Source organism: Neopelma chrysocephalum, unplaced genomic scaffold (assembly GCF_003984885.1).
Source record: "Neopelma chrysocephalum unplaced genomic scaffold, ASM398488v2 Primary Assembly neopelma1_25, whole genome shotgun sequence".
NCBI classification, from domain to species: domain Eukaryota; kingdom Metazoa; phylum Chordata; class Aves; order Passeriformes; family Pipridae; genus Neopelma; species Neopelma chrysocephalum.
Window position 1 is genome coordinate 6554414 of NW_020897694.1, and position 22797 is coordinate 6577210.

The 22797-nt window shown below is 39.1% G+C and overlaps 1 protein-coding gene across 2 annotated transcripts in view; it reads left to right on the forward strand.

The window, feature by feature from the left end:
- TNFSF11 (TNF superfamily member 11) overlaps nucleotides 1-21389 on the forward strand; it is a 45492-nt gene extending 24103 nt beyond the window's left edge. The window contains exons 2-5 of one of the 2 annotated variants that reach the window (XM_027675202.1): nucleotides 4862-5029; nucleotides 11617-11662; nucleotides 11745-11843; nucleotides 19070-19491. In XM_027675202.1, the coding sequence (XP_027531003.1) occupies nucleotides 4862-5029; nucleotides 11617-11662; nucleotides 11745-11843; nucleotides 19070-19491 (735 nt within the window). Of the gene's footprint in view, nucleotides 1-4861; nucleotides 5030-11616; nucleotides 11663-11744; nucleotides 11844-19069 lie in introns of both variants that reach the window. The other variant, XM_027675201.1, reaches the window with a different exon arrangement.
- The last annotated feature ends 1408 nt before the right edge of the window (nucleotides 21390-22797 follow it).

A 22797-nucleotide genomic window follows, 5' to 3' on the forward strand; every position in this document is an offset into this window, starting at 1 on the left:
CTGACTGAACTGGAGGGCAGTGGAACAACTTAGAAGTTCTCAGATCCAAATGTGGGGGCTGGGTGTCTAACTCCCATAGTTAAACATAGAACTCCAAGAGTATACATTTTTCCCATTTAAAAAAAGGCTATACAAATGTTAAGTGCTCTACCATATTGAAGAGTTGGAATAATGGGGACCTAGAAGTCAGATTTTTTTTGTCATTTCATTCTGATTTCATTCTGTATGTTTTTAGACAATTGCCTTTCAAGACTTCAAGTTCTGTGAGCATTGTAAAGCAGTGGCTAACAGAAAAAACAGCTTGATTGTGGTTAATTAGCATTTTTTTGGAAGCCTAGAGGAACCCCCTTTTGGTGCTTAAGAAAGATCATGGAGTGCAAAGTGATATTTGATAGTCTGGAAAGTGGCTTAAGTTTTGAAAATAACTACAGGTATAAATGTTAAAGGAATAAGTGTTTAGTGTGATATTGTAACATTGCATAATTGATTCAAAATTGAATAGTAAAGGTGGCTGGTATGTATTGTATCTTTTAAAGCCAGACTGAATCTTTTTACAGAAGAAAATTCGTTCTTAATTCTGTAATTTCATTTGATCTCACCCATTATGCTGGAGTTCATTTTGTCTGCCCTGAATCAGGTGAAAAGAGTACAGAAATGCAACTAGAATTATGAGAGATGATGAGAATCAAGTGGCACTGAACAGTCTGGTCTGACTTCAAGGTCAGACACAATGGATAGAAAAAAATAAGCTAGATACTCTTTAAATAGTTTCATTCCTTCAGGGCATTTAGGGTACTTCACATGTTATAAAGCTTTTTCCATTATTTTTGTTTTCATCTTGATGTTTCTTCCAGGTGTTAGATCTTTAGGACTTTATGCTGAAGGTCTCTGCCCTGCAAGTTACAAAGTGCTTCCTGTAGATCATTCTGGTATTTCATAATTTTCTCGTTCTTTAAAAGTTCTTCTCAAAACATGTCCTTGAAAGTTTTTCTTTGCATCACTTTGTGCCCACAATTTTGATCTCAGTGCTTGGTAATGCTTGTTTGCTGCCATGGCAGTTCAGAACACATTCTTTGTAAAGATACAAGATGAAGAATTTCTGAGAATGCCTTTTCAGACAAGCGAGCTAATTTTCGTAGTTAAATGAGGTGAAGACTGTGTATTCTTTGAAAAAGTTAAGGGCAACAGGTAGGTTAGCTAGTCCCAAGATCAGAGCGTCACCTTATCAAACAGTAGATCTGTAGAGACTTGTACTTTTTGTCAGGATGGGCTGCACAGCTCTAAATTGCTGAAGAAATCAGTTACAGTGTTTCCATTGAGCTTTCAGTCTTTTACCTATAGGTGCAGAGATGCTGGCTTTCTGTCTTAGGCCTTCAGCAGATAAACTATAATCTGAGCAAGTGATTGTACAATCTGGTGTTACTATTCTGGCACAGTGTTGTGTGACACATTTGAGTGATTGTTGGTGGGTGATAGCTATAAGTCTATGCTGGCATGATTTGTCATGGTAGATGCTCAGGCCTTTACAAATTGCATGAGCTTTGGGCTGTAAAACCTAGTTTTCTTGTCTGCTTTTGTGCTTTGCATGTTTTCATAAATCCAAAACTGGGACAGTAGTCTGACTAGTAGAATTACTGATAAAAATTAGTATCTACTGGCAGTTATTTTCTGTAGCTTTCTATCTTCTATCCTGTGATCTGTGTGGAGGGGAAAAGGCTCAGGTGCCCAGATCCTGCTGGGGACCCTAATTCCCTCAGGTCTCTAACAATGCCAACATGAGAGGTTACATCTGAAATAATGGGTCCTATTTTGAGTCCCTCAGTACCATATCAGAGGCATATCAACAAACTGGAACGAGTCCAGCAGAAGACCACAGTGATAGGTAGGGACCGTGATATATAAAAGAATGGAGAACTGTATTCTTTGAACCTAACAAAGAAGAGACTGAAGTGAGGGAAGCTAATCACTGTTTTTAGCTGCCTGAAGACAGGCTCTTCAGAAGTGCTCAGCAAAAACAAGAGGCACAATCATAAATTGCAGCAAGGAGAACTGTAGCTGGGCATCAAACCCAGGGGTTTTTACACACTAGAAGTGGTGAAGTTTTAGGATAGTTTGCCCAGAGAGGTTGAAAGTCTCCATTGATGGAAATTCCCCAAAGTTCATCTAGACAAGGCCTTAACCCACCTGACTTAAGTTACAAGTTGGTCCTGCTTCAAGAAGGAGACTGGACTCCAAAGGTATCTTCCAACCCAAGTCATTCTGCATTAACTACCTTCTAGCAGCTATTGGTAAACATTTTGTGCTTCTTATTTATTTATTTATTTTAGTTTACAGTTGATTTTCTGAATTCTGAATACTAGTGGAACATACTGTGAGAGATGCTTTTAGGTTGCAGTTTTACAGTTGTTTAAAGCTAGTACTGCCTTCCTGCTATTTCATTCCTATGCCTATTCCTGTACTGGCTCTGATGCTTGTCTGATACCTGGAGTGAGTTGTTTTTGAGGTGCTAATATTTCAGGAAATTAGGTTAGTAAAATTTCATCCCTGTTTATTAATTTAGAAGAGGAGACTGAAATTCAGGAATTAAATTCTGTGGTGAAGGTGGTGAGAGCACAGAGGTGCTGGTTTAGATCTGCTTAAGCAGTTAATGAATCTGCACTGCACCAGCTGACTTCAGAAGGTATAAGTGTAGTTTTTAGCGCTTAATTCATAGAGCTGCAATGGCTGTACGCAGATTTTCTTTTGGGCTTAGCTGTGTCAGGCCATCACAGGAGGATGTTACTGCCTGTAAGCCATTCTGTAACTCATTGCTACCCCTTTGCTCAAAGCTGTGGCATATTCTGATCTTCAGGTGAACCTTTTATGACCTGTTTCATTCCAAAGCTGCAGGGGTGGCTAGGACAGATAAACGAGGTCACAGGGGCTGGCATTGGTCTGAATGAATGAGGCAAACAACTTCCATCTGGAGACTTCAGCAGAAGAATGGCAGCATTTGGTGCTGCTGTCTGTGCAACAAATGTTTCTCTGCTTTATGTGCCTGTTGGATGGCTGCCTGGCTGACATAAATTCAGCTCTGTAATCCTAACCTTATGCTTTTTAACTTGGTTATTTTTTGGGGTTAGGGAGTCAAATTTATGTTCCTGTGAACAAGTGATATAACATGTTTGATTCACTGTGGCTGCTCTGTGTTCTGCAAAACTTCCTTTTGATGTTCTGTTTTGTTCAGCACAATGTTAAAGGAAACTGAACAATGTCAGGCACTATCCATAAAGTCTTGGTATTCCTGCATTGGGATTACAAATAATGTATTACCTGTTGAAATTCTTGGACAAAATTGTTTCTTCCACCTAATCAGAAAGGTAAATGTTCTTTAACAGGCCAGCTGATACAGTTAGAGAACTTAGACAAGAGTTTGGGGACATAAACCCTATTTCAAACCTGAAGTAAAAGTGGAATAAGTACAACTTTAGAACAACTGTTGAGAGTCTTAGGCCATCTCTGAAAGATAGTGGTTAATATCTCTTCACTGTAAAGGATATGGAGTATGCGAAGAGAGGGTGAAATGGTTTAAATAGTATTTATGCAATTAAACTCTGCCAAGGTACAGTCCTCATTCTTGGAATATCCTTCCAATTTATCTAACTGAAAGAATTCAGGATTTTAAAGCATACTTGTTTCAGTCATAAAGGCTGCTAAAAATGTCTTGCAGATACTCTAAGCTAATCAATCTTGTTCCAATGAAGGAAAGGTGTTTTGCAATGCAGTTTAATCATCTTTTGATCTTTCTGACTTTTGCTGTCTTAGTGACTGTTTCACGTAGCAATACCTCTTACGACTGTCATGGCTTTATCCTAGTCAGCAGCTAAACCCCATGCAGCCACTCACTCACTCCCCTGGTGGGGCTGGGGCGAGAATTGTAAGAGTAAAAGTGAGAAAACTCATGGGTGGAGATAAAGAAAGTTTAATAGGTAAAGCAAAAGCTGCATACACAAGGAAAGCAGAACAAGGAATCCATTCACCACTTCCCATAGACAGACAGGTGTTCAGCCATCTCCAGAAAAGCAGGGCTCCGTCACACAAAATGATGACTTGGGAAGACAAATGCCCTCATTTCAAGTGTCATCCTCTTCTTTCTTCTTACCCCAGCTTTATATGCTATATGGTATGGAATACCCCTTTGGTCAGTTGGGGTCAACTGTTCCAGACTGTCCACTCCCAGCTCCATGTGCACCCCCAGTCCAGTGACTGGTTGGTACGGTGAGAGTCAGAAAAGGCCGTGACTCTGTGTCAGCACTGCTCAGCAGTAACAAAAACATCTGTTATCAACACTGTTTTCAGCACAAATCCAAAATACAGCCCTATACCAGCTACTGTGAAGAAAATTAACTCTATCCCAGCCACAACCAGTACACCCACAAAAGAGTTTCTGTGATGGCTGGCTGATAGCTTCAGTGATATATTTTCAGAGAAAACTTCTGTTTCTCCTCTTGAAAATGATGTGCTAGGTGTTGTACGTACTTTCCCCAAGTTTCTCTACTTGCCATTTTACAAACAATAGCTCTTAAAGGTAGGATGACTTTGTTTCCTGTTAAAATAACTGCGATATTGCACTGAGTGGTTGAAAAATTCAGCATAATTGATTTTACCATAAGAGTGGGGTTTATCTTTAACTTTTGAAAGTCATGTATTCTGTCTCACATGTTTGTTGAATGAAATAAACCTCAGTGTTGGGAACTTCTTCTCTCTTCATTGTTTATGAAGAAAATTTAGACAATAAACTTAGCCAGGTGCCAAACTTCTAGATGGTTGAAAAATGTCCCTGACACTTAGAACTGTAGTTGTGCTTATGTTTTTGTTTCAGATGGACCCTACTAGAATTTCAAAAGAACACGCACACTGTGTCAGAACACTTTTTGGTCATCAAGAAAGTGCAGATTTACATGATGCATCCTTTGAAAGTCAAGAAATGAAGTTAATGCCAGAATCATGTAGAAATATGAAACAGGCTCTCCAAAGGGCTGTGCAGAAGGTAAGTGGTACAGACTTTGTGTTCCTTTCTTTCATGGTCCTGTTGAACTTCTTCCAACGTCTGTATTCAGAGGTAAGTTCTATAAATTATTTTCTGGTGTTCAAATAACACCTGATGTTTCATCCAAGATCGTATTGTGTTTACTCATGAATCTGGTAGTGGCTAAGCAATTCTGTATTCAAACATGTTTTATTTCTCTTATCTTTTTTAAGAAAGGAAGACTTGAAGTTTTACTGAGAAAACTGATTGCAGTTAATTGGTTAGCCATTCTGACTTTTGGATGGGCCTGAATGGTAGTCATTTATGCTAATATTTGTATATGTTTGCCAACACTTTGGATGTGCATAAAACCCAACAGTTACACACTTTTTTTCAACGCAGTCTTCCTGAGTGTTTCTGACAAGATTCTCCTAAGTGAAGAACATCAGCAAGCAAAATATTGTCTGAAGGACAAAAAAGATAGCATTTGCTTGCATTTGCTCATTTCTTACTCTTTCTGCAGCCCCAAATGAGGGATAATATTCCCTATTTTTTTTCCTCCCTTTTCCAGTTCTCTGTTCTATACAGATCGTTCTTACACTGGCAGAAGACCTACTTTGCCATAGCATGACAACTGAGCAGTCTTACGAATAAAACGAATAACAAAAGTGGTCAACTAAAGAAGTCAGCCCTACTGAGGAAGCCTAGGCAAGTGGGATATATGTCACAATCCCCTCTTTCTGCAGTTACTGCCTTTGATCTCTTTTTGTCTTCATGACGGCTTTAGAGTTTAATTATGGGCTGTTTAACAGATGAATGTCTGCTATGGATTGATTTTCCTGGCTTATCAGGTCCATTGCAACTTTACTGCTTCACATCTGCATATAAGTGGCAGTTTTTGATTAAGGGTACTACTTTAGATTTGAGCCGAACTCACAGACACTTTAGAGTGAACTGTACTTGAATTAAATTTATAGCATTTTAATTGTGCTGATGTAATGTTTGCTTTTAACAGAGAACCCTCAGTGACAGATCTTTTTGAGAACAAAACAAAGAAACATAGGAGCCCATATCTTGTCCGTTTTGCTAGCCACCTCCTTTAAAAGCTTAAGAGGCAGACAAAGGGTTTAAGTCTGTAGAATTAGTTCTTTCCTCCTGCATTTTATAGAGACTCTGGTGCTATACCTACATCTGTGCTGCGTGCTGGTACTAGACTGCTTTTTCATGTGACTCCCATGACAGAGTAAGGAGTCTGTTACTGTAAGTCAATGGGAAGCCCTATATTCTGGTCATTTACTGCTGGTTACTCAACAAAGGCATTGGCTTTAGTTGAGGCTGCATATCCTGCCAGTCTGGATGGAAGTTAAATGCTGCAATGTCCGTGGCCAGGATAAATAGTGAGTAGGGATAACTTTTCTGACTGTTGACCATTAGTTTGAGAACAATAAAATTTCCTTTGCCAAAGTAGACTCTGAGTTTCTTTGAGTGTAACAGAATGTATTAAGCAGCTGCAGCAGTGTTCTAGATGCTTTGTCATCTTATATCAATGACAGAGAAAAAAAATAGATAGGAAAATGATTGCCTGAGGCTATGTTTGCATCTTTTCAGTATATCAGAGAAGTGAAAGTAACAGTGTCAAGGCAGAATTATACTTTATCATGATCTGTAAACTCTGCCTTTCATTCGCCCAGCTGCAATGAAGAGCAGAGATGCAGCCAAAGCTTACTTGCAGTTGTGCTAGTCTTTTGTATGTGGGAATGCAGCAAATGTGACTTTAAACAGAATTCTTGTTATCTGTGCTTTCTTCACTTTCCTGAAGGAGAATTTAACCTATGTGTATTTTAAGAACCAGTATCCTTGTTTGAACTGGCAGCATGTTCAGTGACTAAAACGGAACACTTTAAAATACCATTTATCTTTTGTGATTTTTAAAATATATTGTCTTTTGCAAATCATGCTGTTCAGGAAATGAAAATAGACAACTTGCTTTTGCTCAGGTTTATGGTTTGGTTACAGCTTCTAGCTCAGTGCACCAGTTCTCATCTATTTTCTTTGCACACCTGTAGACCTAGTACTTAAATCTAAAGCAGGATTTGATGTTGAAAATGAAAGTGCTCTTAGGAAAGCCAGTGTAGTAGGGCTGCAAGGTCAGGTCTAGAAATATTAGTCTCCTGAAAAAATAATAATTAAAGATTTTTCTTTTAATCAAAATCTAATCACCAATTCCTTAACATATTCCAGGATAAAAATCCTGCTTAAGGAGCAGCTTACTAAGTAGAAAGCACATTTTCAATATTGCATATAAACTTTCAAACAGACAAATAGTATACTTTCTTAGCCTGTCTGCTTAATTTTTTTTCCATGCAACCCTAAAAACCTTTTGGCAGTCCAGATGCACTAACCACAGTCCTTATGAAGTCTGTTGTGAGCATGAAGTAGAAAGGACTACAAACATATCTTTGGTCAATCCATAAGTTACTTTTCTTGGCAATACTCCCAGCTTCCAGCAGCTTGGGGAGTTCAGGCATAAGCTAGTCTACCCACATGGCAACAGAGTGCTTTGCTAGACCTCCAGGGCAGCACTTATGAAGATATCTATATACTTAGCAGACATTTAAAGTGCACAAAGTTATGGACCAAGTAAAGGTTTCACAAGTGATTACTGTAAGTTATTAAAATTTCACTGTTTCCATCCTACATTCTTACATGCCTTTTTTTTTCTGCAAGCAATAGACTACTTATTTGGGTAGAGGTTGTGTTGCTGGTCTCCAAACTGTAGTCTGATGAGTATTGGTTCATGTACTTTCTATTTCACTTCCTTCCTGATTAACATTCTTCATATTGCTGAATTTCCGGCAAGAGAATCAGATGCTTCTTCCTGGTACTTAGCTGTACTTAAAGCACTTGGGTAGTAAAAGAAAAAGGTGCATAAAGAAGCTTTAAGATCACAGATAAAAAAGTACATGAATGTCCAATGGACTTCTTGTTGGTCTCAAAAGGCTCCTTATAGCTGCTCAAAGTAGATACTGAGATATTGTAAAAGCCAAAGGAGATGAACACGTGATATTTGTGAAAGGGTTTTTAAGTGTAGCCTTGTCTCTGCATCCTCAACATTGGATATAACTTGTAGAGCAAGAGTTATTTTTGCTTTGAACATGCTGAGATGCTAAGGGTAAAACCTGCAACCTGCTATGGATTAGGAAAAGACCAGTTCCCAACTTTCCAGACACTTAAAGCATGATTTTTAGCTTTAAAATGTGAACATTTCAGAGCTTTTTAATGGCATCTTAAAATTTTTGGTTGAAGGGAAGACATATTTTTCATTTTTGTGACTAACTGCTTGTCTGTTGTTTGAACAGTGACTGTATGAAGGAGGCTGGAATGTGGGAAGCAGGTCAGCAGGGTTGATTTGGTTGACGGTGGGCAAATTACACAAAGGTGTACAAGAGTAGCTTATCATAAGACTAACAGAGTGGTGTGACTTTTGTGTACAGTTTTGCTAAAAATAACTGAGCAGCTTGGTATCACAGTTCTGTGGGCAGCAGCCTTAGGAGAAGTCTCTGGTAATATTTTGTCAGTAGTTCTGGTGCCATTATAGCAGTTTCTTAGTCACAGGTTCTGTTGAGCTGTTTCTGCTTCCTTAATGGGAGTCTACATTGTGATTAAATATGAGATGCTCAAAGACGTTCAGGTGCTAAAAAATGCAGTATGAATACCAGGGGACTTTTTATAATCCCATTAAGAGACTATCTTTAGACATCTGGATTTCTTCAGATACTCAGTGAAAAATTTCCTTCAGGGTCAGAAAGAAGTATGCGGTAAAATGCTTTTCTAAGGTAGTTTGTGTATCAGCACCTCGGAACTGTAGAAACATGAAGTAAAAAATCAAGAAGTGTTGAACTACTTATTCTTCATGAGGAAACTCACAACTCCATATCTGTTTTTTAGGGACTAGTTCATTTATTTCATCTCCCTTTTGGAAGCCTGGGCAACATAACAGAAAGGAATATCAAAATTTTATGAGGCTGGCCAGAATCAAGTAAAGAACTTGACACTAGTCCAGAGCTTAGAGAACTAATGGAGGATTTCTGTTTTCAGGCCACAGTCTTGCCACTTCTAATCCAGTGACAAGCACACAGAAGAGTCAGAGAACATAAGCCAGCCTCCAACTCTTCTCAATGTGTTAGTGGTGAGCTAATGCTTATAATTTCCTTTTTGATATAATGATACCTTCATTCCTAATTGCATACTAGCATAGCTTCAAGAGGAGTACAGGAGAGTGTTCCTGTCGGAGAGACATGCTCCTAGGAAACAGGAAAGCAGGTTTGAGACCATCAGGACAAGGAGAGTTGTGGACCCAAGTCTACCTGGGTAGCTGTTCTGCTTACCAAGTGGTGATGCTGCAGAGAAACAGCACCACCAACAGTTAGAAAGAAGCTCAGACCGCATTTCATGAGTCAGAGCCTTTCCACAAGGAAGATGAGCTGAATCAGGCTTCAGGATCTCTCACTGCTTAAGCTAGAGCATCTTTGGAAATGTGCAGAAGCAGAACTCTATGCTCCTAGGAAAAATTTAAATTAAAAGTAGAATAGCAATTGACCAGTTCAAGGATTTCAAAGGCTGAGCAGCTACCAACCATGGGATTTTTTTTTTTTGTGCCAGTTTAGATAATAGGAGATTAAAGTGTACATAGTTCTTTTTGGATATGCCCAGTAGACTCTCCAGGCAAGAACATTATCACATGCCCCAGAAGGAAAGGATATGAAAGCAAACTTGACATTTGAGAAGTTTCCATTAAGAAAGCAAGAAAACAAAGAAGTTTCCTCTTCAAAGGAAGGGGTTGGAGATAGGTGTGTTGCAGTAATCTCCGAATGTTGTCTGTCGCCCAGGCTCTTCTTACCTTACGTCTTGTTCTCTTCAGAGTCTTTTGCCATCTTTCACAGTACCTGGTACTTGTAATTTCTTGTCACCTTCCTATTTTCTACTTAAGTGTGGTTAGCGGCTGATGGTGGTGTGCAGCTCCTAGAATTAAACCTCATTTTCATGCTCCTAGAACTGCCATTGAAGTAGGAAGATCAGAGAATTAAAGTGAATGTAAGTAAGGGAGGTGAATACGAGTTTTACTTCTGAAATTGTGATTCTACTGCATCTCTTCTTGTCTCTACTGCAAAAAGCATCTTCGTGATTCTTATCTACAAAATCAGCATATCTCTGCTGAAGTATTATGCTTTGATAGTCATAATACAACTTCCATACTGCTGTGGCTTTTCGTTTTGGTTTAACATTTAAATACCTACTGAAAGGGGAAAGTGAGAGTAATAAATGCACTGGCTAAGGCATTATAGACTTCACTGTGGTTGCAAAATTACATAAAAGCAGGACTTCAGGTGTTTTTAAAGCAGGATTTCAAATTCTAAAACACTGCAGTGATTGAGAGCACAGTGTAACATTGCTGATCTGACCAAATCTGAGACATATTGCATAATCATGGATTGAATCAGGCAAACAACAGTATGCATTATATAAAGATGAGACAAGGACCACTCTTAGGTTTCAAAGAGGACATGACTTGCTATCATCAGCAAAGGTTCCTTTTTACTAAACATCTTCTTGATGGCTCCATGATAGGAGGTATTCTGAATAACAAAGATATTACCCCTGTTTTTTCGAAAACATATGGGGAGTCACGGAGAAAAAGGGGACAGAACTGAGGATTGAACTTAATATTACCAAGACTCAGTCCATGCTTGTAAGAAGAACAGGCTGCTTAGATTTTTGAAAACTGCTGTTCGTATCTTTTTCTTGAGAGGAAGACAGGTGTGGATTATTTAAACCAAAGTTTTTTGTGGTGCCTGATGTCTGCAATTTGTGCTGTTCTTGGGTTTGTGTAACATGGGTTTCATTCATGTTAAAATTCATCTGTAGTTTTGAAGAATTGCATTGAATTATGGTACCCAGTCCATTTGGCCCAGTCCAGATGGGGAAGATGCTTAATCCTTCAGTTCCTGAATCCCTTGTTAGAAGTGAACCTTGACTGTAGAGCCTTGCAGTCCTGCAACTTTCCCTGTTAGCGGTCAAGTGTGAAGAATGGAGATTTTCATTTACCTCATCACAAATGAAATTCAGAGCTTACTTTCCTTAGTTGTTAGAGTGATTGCACACTAATTCCTATGTAGAACTGTCTCTTTCATTACTTTTGGACACCAAGTAATTATATCAGTTCATAAACTCCATAGTTTGATGTGATGCCTTCTTGTTAGTCATTGTTCCATTATACTTGGAGAAATAATCCAAGTGCTGTAAGTAGGAAAGGTTGTAAATTTCCTGTCACCACTACTTCAGTGAATAATGCAATGATCGTACACACCGTTGTTCCTATCCACCTGTATCAGAAGATTGGCCAGAGGAAGTAATTTGATTGCAGCAGCTAAACTGTGTGTGTTCATATTACTCATTCTCATATTTACATTATGCATATCCCAGGCATCTGAATATAATGTAGGTGGAACAATATCCTGAGATATATGCACAGAGTATTGTAAGTGTGCAAACTAAACAATATTACAAAACCAAGAAAACATCAAAGCCATGGCTCTTTCTCATTTTAGGAAGTCCAGCGTGTCATGGGAAGAACGTCACCAAGACCAGAAAAAGGTAGGTGCTGCTTTATGAATAAGAAGTATTTTAGTTCCACTAAACGTGTCTTTGTGGGATAATGCAATTCTTTTATCTCTAGCTGCAATGGAGGCATTAGGAATTGAACTGTACAAGAGAAACAAACCTGAGAAGCAGCCATTTGCCCATCTCATTATTGATGATAAGAATATTCCATCTGGTAAGTTCAGTTTTAAGTGAATACTTGCAATACTACTATAAATGCATTAAACAGTGAATAAAGATATGAAAATAGTTCAGCAAAACCAGCAACAGACTGGGATTTCAGAAATGGCTTTTGATAGCAAGAATAAATTGGATGCATTAAAGGATTTCAGAAGCAACAGGGGCAATGTTAAAAGGAGGATGGCTCCCCTTTGTATTAGTCATGTGCTGAATGTCATTTCAAATTACAGTTTTCATGATTAACTTTTGAGGGCTTGGCCTGGCCCTTTGTGCTGTCATCAGGTGAGGAAGGAAGATCTTGTGTTGAATGCTCTCCTCTGAAGTTTCTCATTTTCTTTGGCCTGTAGGGCCCATCCAGAGTTTTTCATTCACACTGGACTTCATCCATAGGTATACACACATAAACACAGATGTGTTCATATATCCTTGTCTGCATATGTGTATAAACCAGCACAAAGATCGGCCAGAATACAGATCATACAGTTTGGAAGATGTTTCCCTTCTATTGAGTCAAAGTCAGGGATTTTTTTGTCCTGTTGTCAGCTGAATAAATGTATTGTTTTCTGTTGTAAAATTCAAGCATGTGTTGTGTCCACCTATTCAACCCTTAGCAGCAACACTCCTTTTGAGTGCTGAAGTGTAATGGGATTTGTACTGGGTGACACAGCATTTGTCTTCAGGGTGGATCTGGAAGCTGAAATTCTTATATGAGTCCACAGTGCACACACCTATCAGGTGCCCATCAGTGAAAGAATTTGCCATAAAGGAAGCACACCTTTCATTTGGAGGTGTGGAAAATCTAGAATTGCAGTCCCAATGGTATTATTATAACTTGCCTGCTGGTTCACTGCCCTCTGTGGGTATGTTGCACTCTGATAACGCAGGACTGAGTTTGTTTCCTTCTGCTGATGGCACGTTGGAAAGGTTTTATCATATTCCATTCACTTTTATGTTGCAGGACTGGTGTAGACTTTTTCACATAAGACTCCAGGGCCCTCATGACATTCCAACGTGCCAAAGCTTCGGAAGGGTCTGTTGTGCATCCATCTAGTCCAGTGGTAGCAAGATAAAAGTCATAGCATTGTACATTTTTGAGCAATTGAGTAGGGGGAAAAAAATGTTCTTGTGGCTTTTATCTGCCCCTGTGGTAAGAGGATGGCATTCTTTTATATTGCCAAAGCTCTTATTTTCTACACAGAGCTATTCAGATGGCTTTGGGAATATCCTTGCTACTACAATATCCGGGAACAAGACACGAGTCTGCCTTGGAACACTCTCCAGAGGAAAAGATGCAGTCCTACAATTTTAAGATATGTTAGAATGGTTTTATTTTTTGCCCTGGAGCACTGTCAGTTGAGATTTTTCTCTCTGTATTCTCAACACAACAATTGGTGTGGTAGAAATAAACCACAGTTTTTTCTGAAGCTATCAGATGGAGGATCTTAAGTTGGGAGGGTGCATTGATCACTGTGTTCTTTCTCTGAAGACTTATACATTCTGCAGAGCTGAACTCCTTGTTAATTAAGCTGTGCACATTGCTCTTCTGTTTTATATAACCAAACCAAAGGGGAATGCTGTGTTGAGACTTGAAATCTGAGATTTTAGCAGCCTGCATAGTAATACCTTGCTCTTGCTCTATTTAAAGACAAAGCAATTCTGTACAGCTTCTTGCCTGGAGGGATAGGATTCTTTCAAGTGCATTGGCATTGCCAAGATCCAGAGCTTTATAAGCAGAGAGCTTCAACAGCTTGTCAGATGGCAGTTAGAACTTCCAAAAGCTTTCTTGTTAGCTCAAATGCCTCCTGACAAGCTTCTATTTTAGTCAGATTTTGGCTTTGACCTACTTTTACCATAGGTCCATAGTAGAAGATTCAGTATCAGTAAACTTGTCTTAGCATTTTGTCTTTGGAAGGTTTCAATTAATTTGCTGACTGTAGAGACAGATGACTTACGTCTGCAGAAGTGGAGTGTGTCAGTGTCACAGTCTGTGAAATCCACCTTTTCCTGTGGGGAGTTTATTTTCTCTTTACCTGGATATTGCTGTAAACTGTGTTTTTATCCAGACTAGCTGCTGATAATTTTTACTGTTGTGCATTACTGCTTTAACCTTCAAGGGAGTGATACAGCACATCTATGGGTAATGGAAAGGGAGATGTTGCTCTTTCTTGTTCTCTTCACTTTTTTTTTTTTTTTTTTCAAAAGCACGGGCTGCAGGAATTCTCAGAAACACATTGCCTGTGACAGCAAGCTTTGTTTCTCCTTGGAGCGGATCTACTCCTTACCAATATTATGAGCTGGACATACTCTCTTCTAATCTGGCACATATGGCTTTGCCTCTTTTGGAAGAGCATTGCCAGGATGTTAATCATGAGCGCAGCTTCTGCGGTCCTCTTGGGCATTGTAACAGTGAGGGGCTGCATCCTTACAGATAGCTGGAACCCTGAACCTACTGGTGGTGAGGCACTTTAGTATTATGCTTACTGGTATGAGGCAGTACCCACTTGGCTGGGTAGCATAGAGGTTAGTGACAGGCATAAAGAAAGAAAAATTTGCATAAAGGTCAGCAGGAGATTTTCCTCTCCCATCTTGTTTTCTCTGACTGCAAATGGCAATATTTATTTTCTTCCCCTGATTCTTTACCCTCCATGTCTGAAACTCTTCTAAATTGTTTTCTGCCATCCATGAGCCTGGACAGATCTTCTCTTAGTATTTTAAGGTTCTCTACTGTCATCACTCTGACCCAGAATAACCAGAGTCAGAAAAAAAAAGTCTTCACTGTCAAACAAGATTTTAAGTAGTTTGCTACTGAACAGCCTTCATGAAGGGGCACTGAACAGTGTCTATGAGAGAACATTTTCCTTTGAGCTGGTTCACAATAATATCAAACCTCAAATGGACTTTTGCAGCTGGGGGATAGTGTGAGGGAGGGGGGAAAATAACCCTTCCCAAATCTTGGTGTCCCCACCCATCATTTGGTGGCAGAAGCTGTAGTGGTTTGGCTTGCTCTGTGTATTTTTTAGGTTTGCTGCCTTAGGTTAGAGCTGGATGCTTGCTGGTTGGTTTTTACCAGAGCTCACTATAAATGCTACCTAGGTTTTAAATGAAAACAGTGAATTTTGGTTTATAAATTGATTACAGAAATAGTCACCGTTTAAAGGAGAAAATCACAAACAGAAATAAATATAAATGTTAAATATATCATTTGAGGTGTGAAATAATACCTTTAGCTGTCTAAGGAAACTGTAGTATTCTGAGCTATTTGCAGCTACAAGTTCAACTTAGCTGCCCTTTGCCTCCAAAAGAGTTTTTCAGAGCAAACAGTGCTTTGGTCCTCTCTTCAGGCTTTATTTATACCTGAACATTACTACAATGCAAACAAATTATCAAAACAGGGCTAACTAATTTTATTGAACTCATTTGTAGTAGTCTTAGTTCATGCTCACAAATACACAAGACACTGTTTTTATTTGTCTTTATTTTTCAGAAAGGCTGTGTATTATTTTGAATTTTTAAATAATGCTTTTTTCTATGTCTGGAAGACTATCTTACTCATTATCTCCCCTACCGTTTCCTTCTGTGTCGACTTGACTTACCTTGTGCTATTTTTTTCATGATTCCAAAGGAAATTGTTTCACAGTAAGAAGATACTGTACTGCAGCATTTCTGATTAGCCCATGGCTTGGGTTATGTGTCAGAGTTTGATATGGGGACTGCTGATTTGGCACTAATGTGCTCCAGTTTTCTCCACTTCCTGTGTTTTGGGGTACTGATTGTTTTGATGTCTCCAGATTTGGGTGTATTACCAGCAGAAGTGCTGAGAACCTGCTTGCTCCTTCCATTAAAGTTTTCATGACAGAACTCGTACAAGAGCATCTTTGTGCTGTGTTGCTGGCTGTGGCATGCCTCTTCTGGAGCTCTGAATTGTGGCAAAATGCCCATCTGCCTCAGCTAATACAATCATAGCATTATAATTTAATGCTTTATAATTTAATCCCCTTTTAATAAGGGATTTCTAGGAGTTACCTCTGCAAATCCTCTGCTCAAAACAGATAATGTCATCTCCCATCATCTCTTGGCCTGTCCCTCTGCCTGACCATGGGTGAATGACGTGCATTTACTTGAATATCAAAATAGTGTGAACAAACTTCACCCAGAGCCCATCTCTCAATTATGAGCCACTGTAGCACCTATTTGCCCTCTTTTCCCTTCCCTCTTTTCAGCAGGAAGTTGTGCCTTCCTGCTAAAGATTTCTTCAAAATTGCAGCTTAACACTGACAACTAAAAAATTTACTTGTCAGGTAAATAAAAGCTGCTTAGCAACTACCCAGTGTGCCACCAGGCAGTCACAGCACGCATTTCTGTTCCATCATAGATATACATTCCTGTCCCATATCTAAGTGCCTCTCCTCTGATCTAAGCAGTGATTTCTAGCCTGTCCTCCTCATCTTGAAGGTAGCCAACCTCCTTGGGGTGTATTTCTTCAGACTTAATGCTGTGCACAAGAAGTTCTACAACTGCCTCAGCTACCCCCAGTGCTTCAGAGGTGCAGTCTGGTACCTCTATCTTAGCACTTCTTGCAGGTGAATAACTCCAGGCTAAGAGACTTAAGATCTTGGTGTCTTTTCCAGTTAATTGATAGTTTTCAGAGGTTTTTTTGAGTCACTGCACAGAAGATGGCTTCTCTGTATAATTTTGCTAGCATAATTTCTACCTGGCTGCACTGGAGCCATAGGGGAGCAACTATTTATGATCTGCCTTTGAGAACCTGTGCTTTGCTTAAGTCTTTGTGGAAGAACGCCAGAAGGTTTTTGTTCTGGACTGCTGTTAAAGTATTTCTCTCGCATGCAAAAGTTGCTCACCCTTGGCAGTTAGGCAAGGCTCATCTCTCTCAAATTCCCCTGTCCCCACTTACCCTTGCTTTCTGCACAGACAAATACAAGAGGCATCTTTTGAACCAATCGAATATACCTGAGGCTTTACCCCAGCATGCTTGTGAGCACTGGTTGGAGGGGAGGGCACTGGGCCCTGCTGTGTGCCATGGAAAGTTTGGTAGGGTTAGACTGTTTTGATTTGATGTTGAGAGAATAAGGAGCTGCACATTCCAAGCAGGCATTTAGATGCACAGGGAGGCTAAGGTGTAAAGTCCTGTGGTACATATGTGAACCCACTGCTCTGGGAGGGAGCAAATGAAGTTATTCTGTTGTGCTGAAAATTGCTAGTGGTTAGGAGGGCAAGTTGGCCAATTCCCATCTGTTGTGTTATGCCTTATGTATTACACTGAATAATAGAGTGTTAGTGGCTTTTGCCTATAAGGAAGGCTCATGGAGCTCTCAGGGCAGTGTTATTTCCTCTGCGTGGGTGTGCCTGTGGGTTTTGCCAGGATCTTCTTCTCCCACTGTTGCCTATTCTACTGTTTTTGCAGGCATGGGCTGTGAAATGAGGTGGATGCTATAATGGGATAGTGGTGAAGCTAGGGACATGGAGGGACTGTGGGATGTGTGCTTCAGGGCACGCTCCTCAGCAGAAAATACTGTGATAAACCTCTACATGATACATTTGCTGTAGTAGCAATGCTGTCTGAGCTGGTGTTGCAGGCTGGTCTTACCACTGTGCTGCCAAAAACAATCTGAAGTGTCAAATGTGACCAGGTTTGGAAGGAAGACTCAAATTTTCTCTCTCAGTGTCTCTCTGACCTCCTGCCAGGCCATCTCTCAGCACAGCCTCCATAGTAGGATATAGATGAAATGACATCTGAGATGTTATTTGACATCAAGCTGATGACATCAGCTTGAAACATCCAAGAGATGATGCAATGTGGCTCCCTGATGATAGTGCCTGGGAGCTGTATTTTGGTCTAGACAGCCTGTATGTATGTACAAAGTTAGCTTTCAGTGATGGTGCTAATCTGGCAGACTAACCAAACATCTCCAATCTCTCACCTCTTTTTCATTCTCTTTGCAAAGTATTGATTCAGCCTAACAGATAAGGGTCAGCCTCCTGTTTACCTGGCCACCATCATGTGGGCAGAACTGAAAAGGCTTATGTGTACCTGTTAGAAGGAATTCAGTAATGGTTCTTTGCATATGATAATTCATTTAAACCACCCTTTTTGGTAGTCAGATTTGGTAACTGTTACGTGTATATTTTGATTCCCTCATGCATGATGTTCTGTGGAGAGACTGAGAATATTATCATCATTTTCCTTCTTAATTTGTGGATCTCCATCCTAAGACAACTTGAAGGGGAATGTTTTCCTCCAAGCATGGATTATCAGCTCATTGTTTCTAGTTTGAAACTTCAGATACTGTAATGAATAAAAATAAGAAAAGAAAAAAAGAGCAATGTGTCCAGAGTCACATCTGTCTTCCACAAGCTTGTCTTCTGAGACCTTCTGCTAGATATTAAAGAATCCAAGTTTACCTCCTGAATAGTTATAGTTGTCCAGCTATAAGTATTTGTAAAATTATGAAAGAATTAGGATGGTGATGGAGACCACTATCCTAGATATCTAGGATATGAGTTAAACAAAGTTTTAGAGCCTTATTCTGGTATATGCAACCACTGGGTTAAGTCTAAACATTGTTTTTTCATGAAAAGGTTTGTTATGTCATAAATATTTGAAGGGCTATGTAAAGCCTAGGCAACTTAGCGTGTAATACTAAAAATGCACAATTGTACTGATTTATCTGCATTTTTGGTGTTGTCACATGAAAATGTTTACCTTTGTACTACTACAGTCACAAGAACATAAAATATGGGAAGGTTTCATAAACTTTCTCCTTGGGGAATCATCAGTTTAACTTGTGTTCAGAATTTTAGTTATTCCTTGCAAACACTTACAAGTTAAAGACTGATAACAAGGTTTTCATTTCAAATTCATCTCAACAATCTATTAGTTGAATAAAATTTTACATAGAATGCACTGTCTTAGCAGAGCTTATTGCATGACTGCTTAGCATAATCAAATTATAGGCCAAGCAAGTGTTTTTTACCACAGTCCAGCAGGCATTTCTGGTGGGAGGGCAGACAGTTATAAATAACAAGCCAAATATCGGAGTGCATTAAAAAAAGAAAATTTCATAGGAATTTTTATCCTAATTGTCTAATACTCACTGTACCCTATAGAACTCTAGTTTAGATTGTAAAAACCTAGAGGTTGCTTACTAAATGTTGGGGTTTGTTAAATGTTTATAAATCTCTCTTTTTTTCTCTCCTCTTCAGGAACCCGCAAAGTGAACCTCACATCCTGGCATCATGACAAAGGCCAGGCAAACCTATCGAATATGACATTCAGTGATGGAAAACTAATTGTTAATCAAGATGGCTTTTACTACCTTTATGCCAATATCTGTTTTAGACATCATGAAACTTCAGGAAACTTGACTAAAAGAGGGCTTCAGCTGATGGTATATATGATTAAGACAAATCTTAAAATAAGGCGCTCTGACGTGTTGATGAAGGGAGGGAGCACCAAATACTGGTCAGGAAATTCAGAATTTCATTTTTATTCTGTAAATGTAGGAGGATTTTTTAAATTAAAATCTGGTGAAATGATAGGTATCCAGGTATCAAACCCATTGCTACTGGATTCATCACAAGAAGCAACTTATTTTGGAGCGTTTAAAGTTAGGGATTTAGATTGAATCTTTCTTTAGTGTGCTGAAAATTGTTTGAGTTTGGAGTTGTCCAGAAACAACTTGAAGACAGAACTGAAAATCTTCTGGAACCCAATTACATCTGTATAAGCCATATATCTCTAAACACATGTTTTTGTCCTGTGCTGACTCCAGTGGGAGTCCCACAAACGCATGGAAGGGCAAAATTACAGTTCCCCTGATTTAGTCTTATAGCAGTTTTACTTCATTTGTTTCCACTGGCTTTGGTAGTCATTATGTATTTTACATTGGTGTAGTTGAAATCAAAAAAATGAATATTATTGAACTTCTGTTTCCAAGTTCTGCTCTGACTTTTTAACCTGTGCTGTCCTTATTAGTTCTGGTGCAAACATAGGGCAGGGCAGACCTTGGCTCCCAGCTTGCATTTAGGACTCCATTTTGCTTGGGGTTGAGTGTTCTGAACCTGAGATGGCAAAGATTATGAAAGTATAACTAATCCCATTGCATTTGATGTGACTTTTCACATGCTGAGTTACGCCTGGTTTTGCATTGCTGGATCAGGGTTGGAGAGCTCAGACCATGGCAGAAATGAGTTGCAGAACACCTAAACAATTCAACTTAAGTTTTGCCTGATAAAAAGGGCCATTCCAGGAAGAAGGGAGATCATCTGGCCTTGCAGTTCTACAGGGTTAATTACAGGTCATTTTATTATTGTTGCACAGTTAATTGCAAATATAGATTGCCAAAATACGGTGTGCCTTTAAAGTATTACATTGTGCCAGAACCTGCAAAGACATTTTTTAAACAAAAATTATGTATTTTTATATTCTGTAAAATCTAAAGTTATATTTCAGGTGTAATGTTTTGTGTTAAAAAAAAATGTAAATTATATTGTCCTATAGTATTTGATACAAAATATTTAAAATCTCTTGCTGTTTGTATATTTAATGTTTTAAACTGTTTTTATGTACAGACATGTTAAACTGGTGCACTTTTTGATCCCAATGGGAAAAAATGCAGCTATAAGAGGTTGTTTGCAATTAGCAAATGTAATATATATCTTTGGTCTTCTTAACTTAATAGATTTCTTTTAAACTTTTCAGTATTATTGGAAAGGGGGGGTGAAATCACACCAATGCCATGAGTAATTATACCAGAATGCTGGTCACTGGGTGCCTTTCAAACCTGGGGGGTAATTGACATTACAAAGCTGGCATTGTGTAAAATAAAGTAAAAAATTAATACATAAGCCCCAGAAATGTATTAGGAGTATTTATAGTTACTGAACAGGCATATTTTCCTACAACAAAATCTGCAAGCGGTAAATTCTGCAGTTGAATAATGACTTTTTTTAGCTTAGTTTCCTGAAAAAGTGAAGCTTATGTAATTGCATTGCCTGTTCTTGTCTCCCCTTGTAGCTTTTAAAATTCTGCACACTTCTGCCAGATTTGCCAAATGAATGGCAGAGTTAAGAGGTATTCTTGCAGGTTTTACAAGGATAGACAGCTGAGAACAACTCAGCCATTTATACATTCTTTAACAGTGGCTGGCCACTGTTCATATTAGCCAACAGATTATATGAGGAGACTCCTTGCTAGCTGCAACGTGTGTTGTCGCTTGTATAGTTGCTTGGGCAAAATAGGTCAGTGGATGGAATCTGAGGGAGGGTATGGGGGCCATAGGGGAGAGCTGCAAATACTAAGGCGATGTTTAGAGCACATTTTGACAGGGGACAGCAACTTGTTGGGGAAGGGATGAGAGAGGTTTTTTAAGTGCTTGTCTGTGTGCTTTAAGAATGATGTGGGGAAAACCCAATATTTAATTAAGTCAGAATCAAAGAAGGCAAAAGACTCAAGTCTGTAGGAACTGGGGCTTTGTACAAATCCTCAGGCTTTTTTTTTTGTTGTAAGTAACTGAGTTGAATCCAAGCAATTATTTTATACTGTATAATAAACATTTCTTTTTAATGTTAATATTGTTTTCTTACAAAATATATTTCTAAGAAAAAAATCAACTTTGTGATTTCTTTATTTTCCTGTGTACCTGTATTTCTTGTGCAGCTTGGGTAATTTTATTCAGATTTCAGAACATGCAGGCTGAGTATGGTATAACTCACTCAAGAAAACTTAGTCACAAATCAACTATTTTGAGACAATTAACAATTAATTTTATGGAGTTTTGATTTGGCTCCAGACATGCATCCACCACTTTCAAGTTGGGTTACATCTTTAGGGGTTGGGAATTTAGCTGAAAATTAGGACTTCCCATTTATGTTATATGCCAAAGAGTTGTCAGTTCAAAACCGGTAATGACTGAGGAATCTGGGACTTCTTTTTCTTTTTTTTTTTTTTTAATTTCAAGAGCTACGGGTCACACTCAATCATTTTTTCCACTATAGAGATGTCCAGTGACAGGCTGGGAGAAAATGTCTGCTCTGTGTCTGTCCTGGGGGTTACATCACCCTCTGGGGAGGCAGAGATGGGAATTCAAGTGATTTGAAAGTAAAGTTAGACTTAGTTGCTGACCTTAGCAAATGCTCTGCCTACATATAGTGTTATATGAAAGAGAGAAGCCACCAGCACTAAATGTCATCTGAATGACTCTGGCTGTGGGCTGTGTGTGTGCTGGAGAAGGTCTCAGAACCTGTAGTGTCTGTTGAGCCCCTGAGCTTGGTTGATTGCCTGTGCATCCCAAGCCACCAGAGCTTAGAAGAGGGCTTTTGAGGCTCAGCTTAGCATAGCTGTGCTCATTAGGAGGGGCGTAGGCATCTGAATTTCCCAATACAATATGGGGCTTTAAATTTCCCTTGTGTGACAACTTTGAAGCCTAAATTGTTTGGGGGTTGTGGTGGTTTTTGGGTGGTGTTTTTTGTGGTTTGTTTCCCCCCCCCCCCTTACCATCTTCTGGCTGCAGATTGTTCAGTTGCTTGATGAACAGGTGGGAGGGATGTGATAATGTCCTGATGGGGCTATATAGGCTACTGTGAGGATAATAATTAGAAGCCAAGCCCTGACTCCTCTCTCTACTAGATAAAATCAAATAGGAGGTCCTATTCTGCCTGTCTTGCCCTAGTCTCTTCTTACTCTTACATGCATTTAAAAGGAAGCAGGAAGCTACACGTCGAGCTGTAGGTACAGTTTGATTTTGCTTTTTATATCAGAACAGCCACAGATTGAAAAGCTTCGATTGTATCATTTGAGGCAGGTATTCTAAGATGATGAAGTAAACCCACCTGCTCTACCACTGACCTTCCTAAAACCAAGTTTTCCCCCAGAAATGTCTGTTCTTTTGCATCTGCTTCATTTATTTGATTGCTTCATCAGGACTCAATTA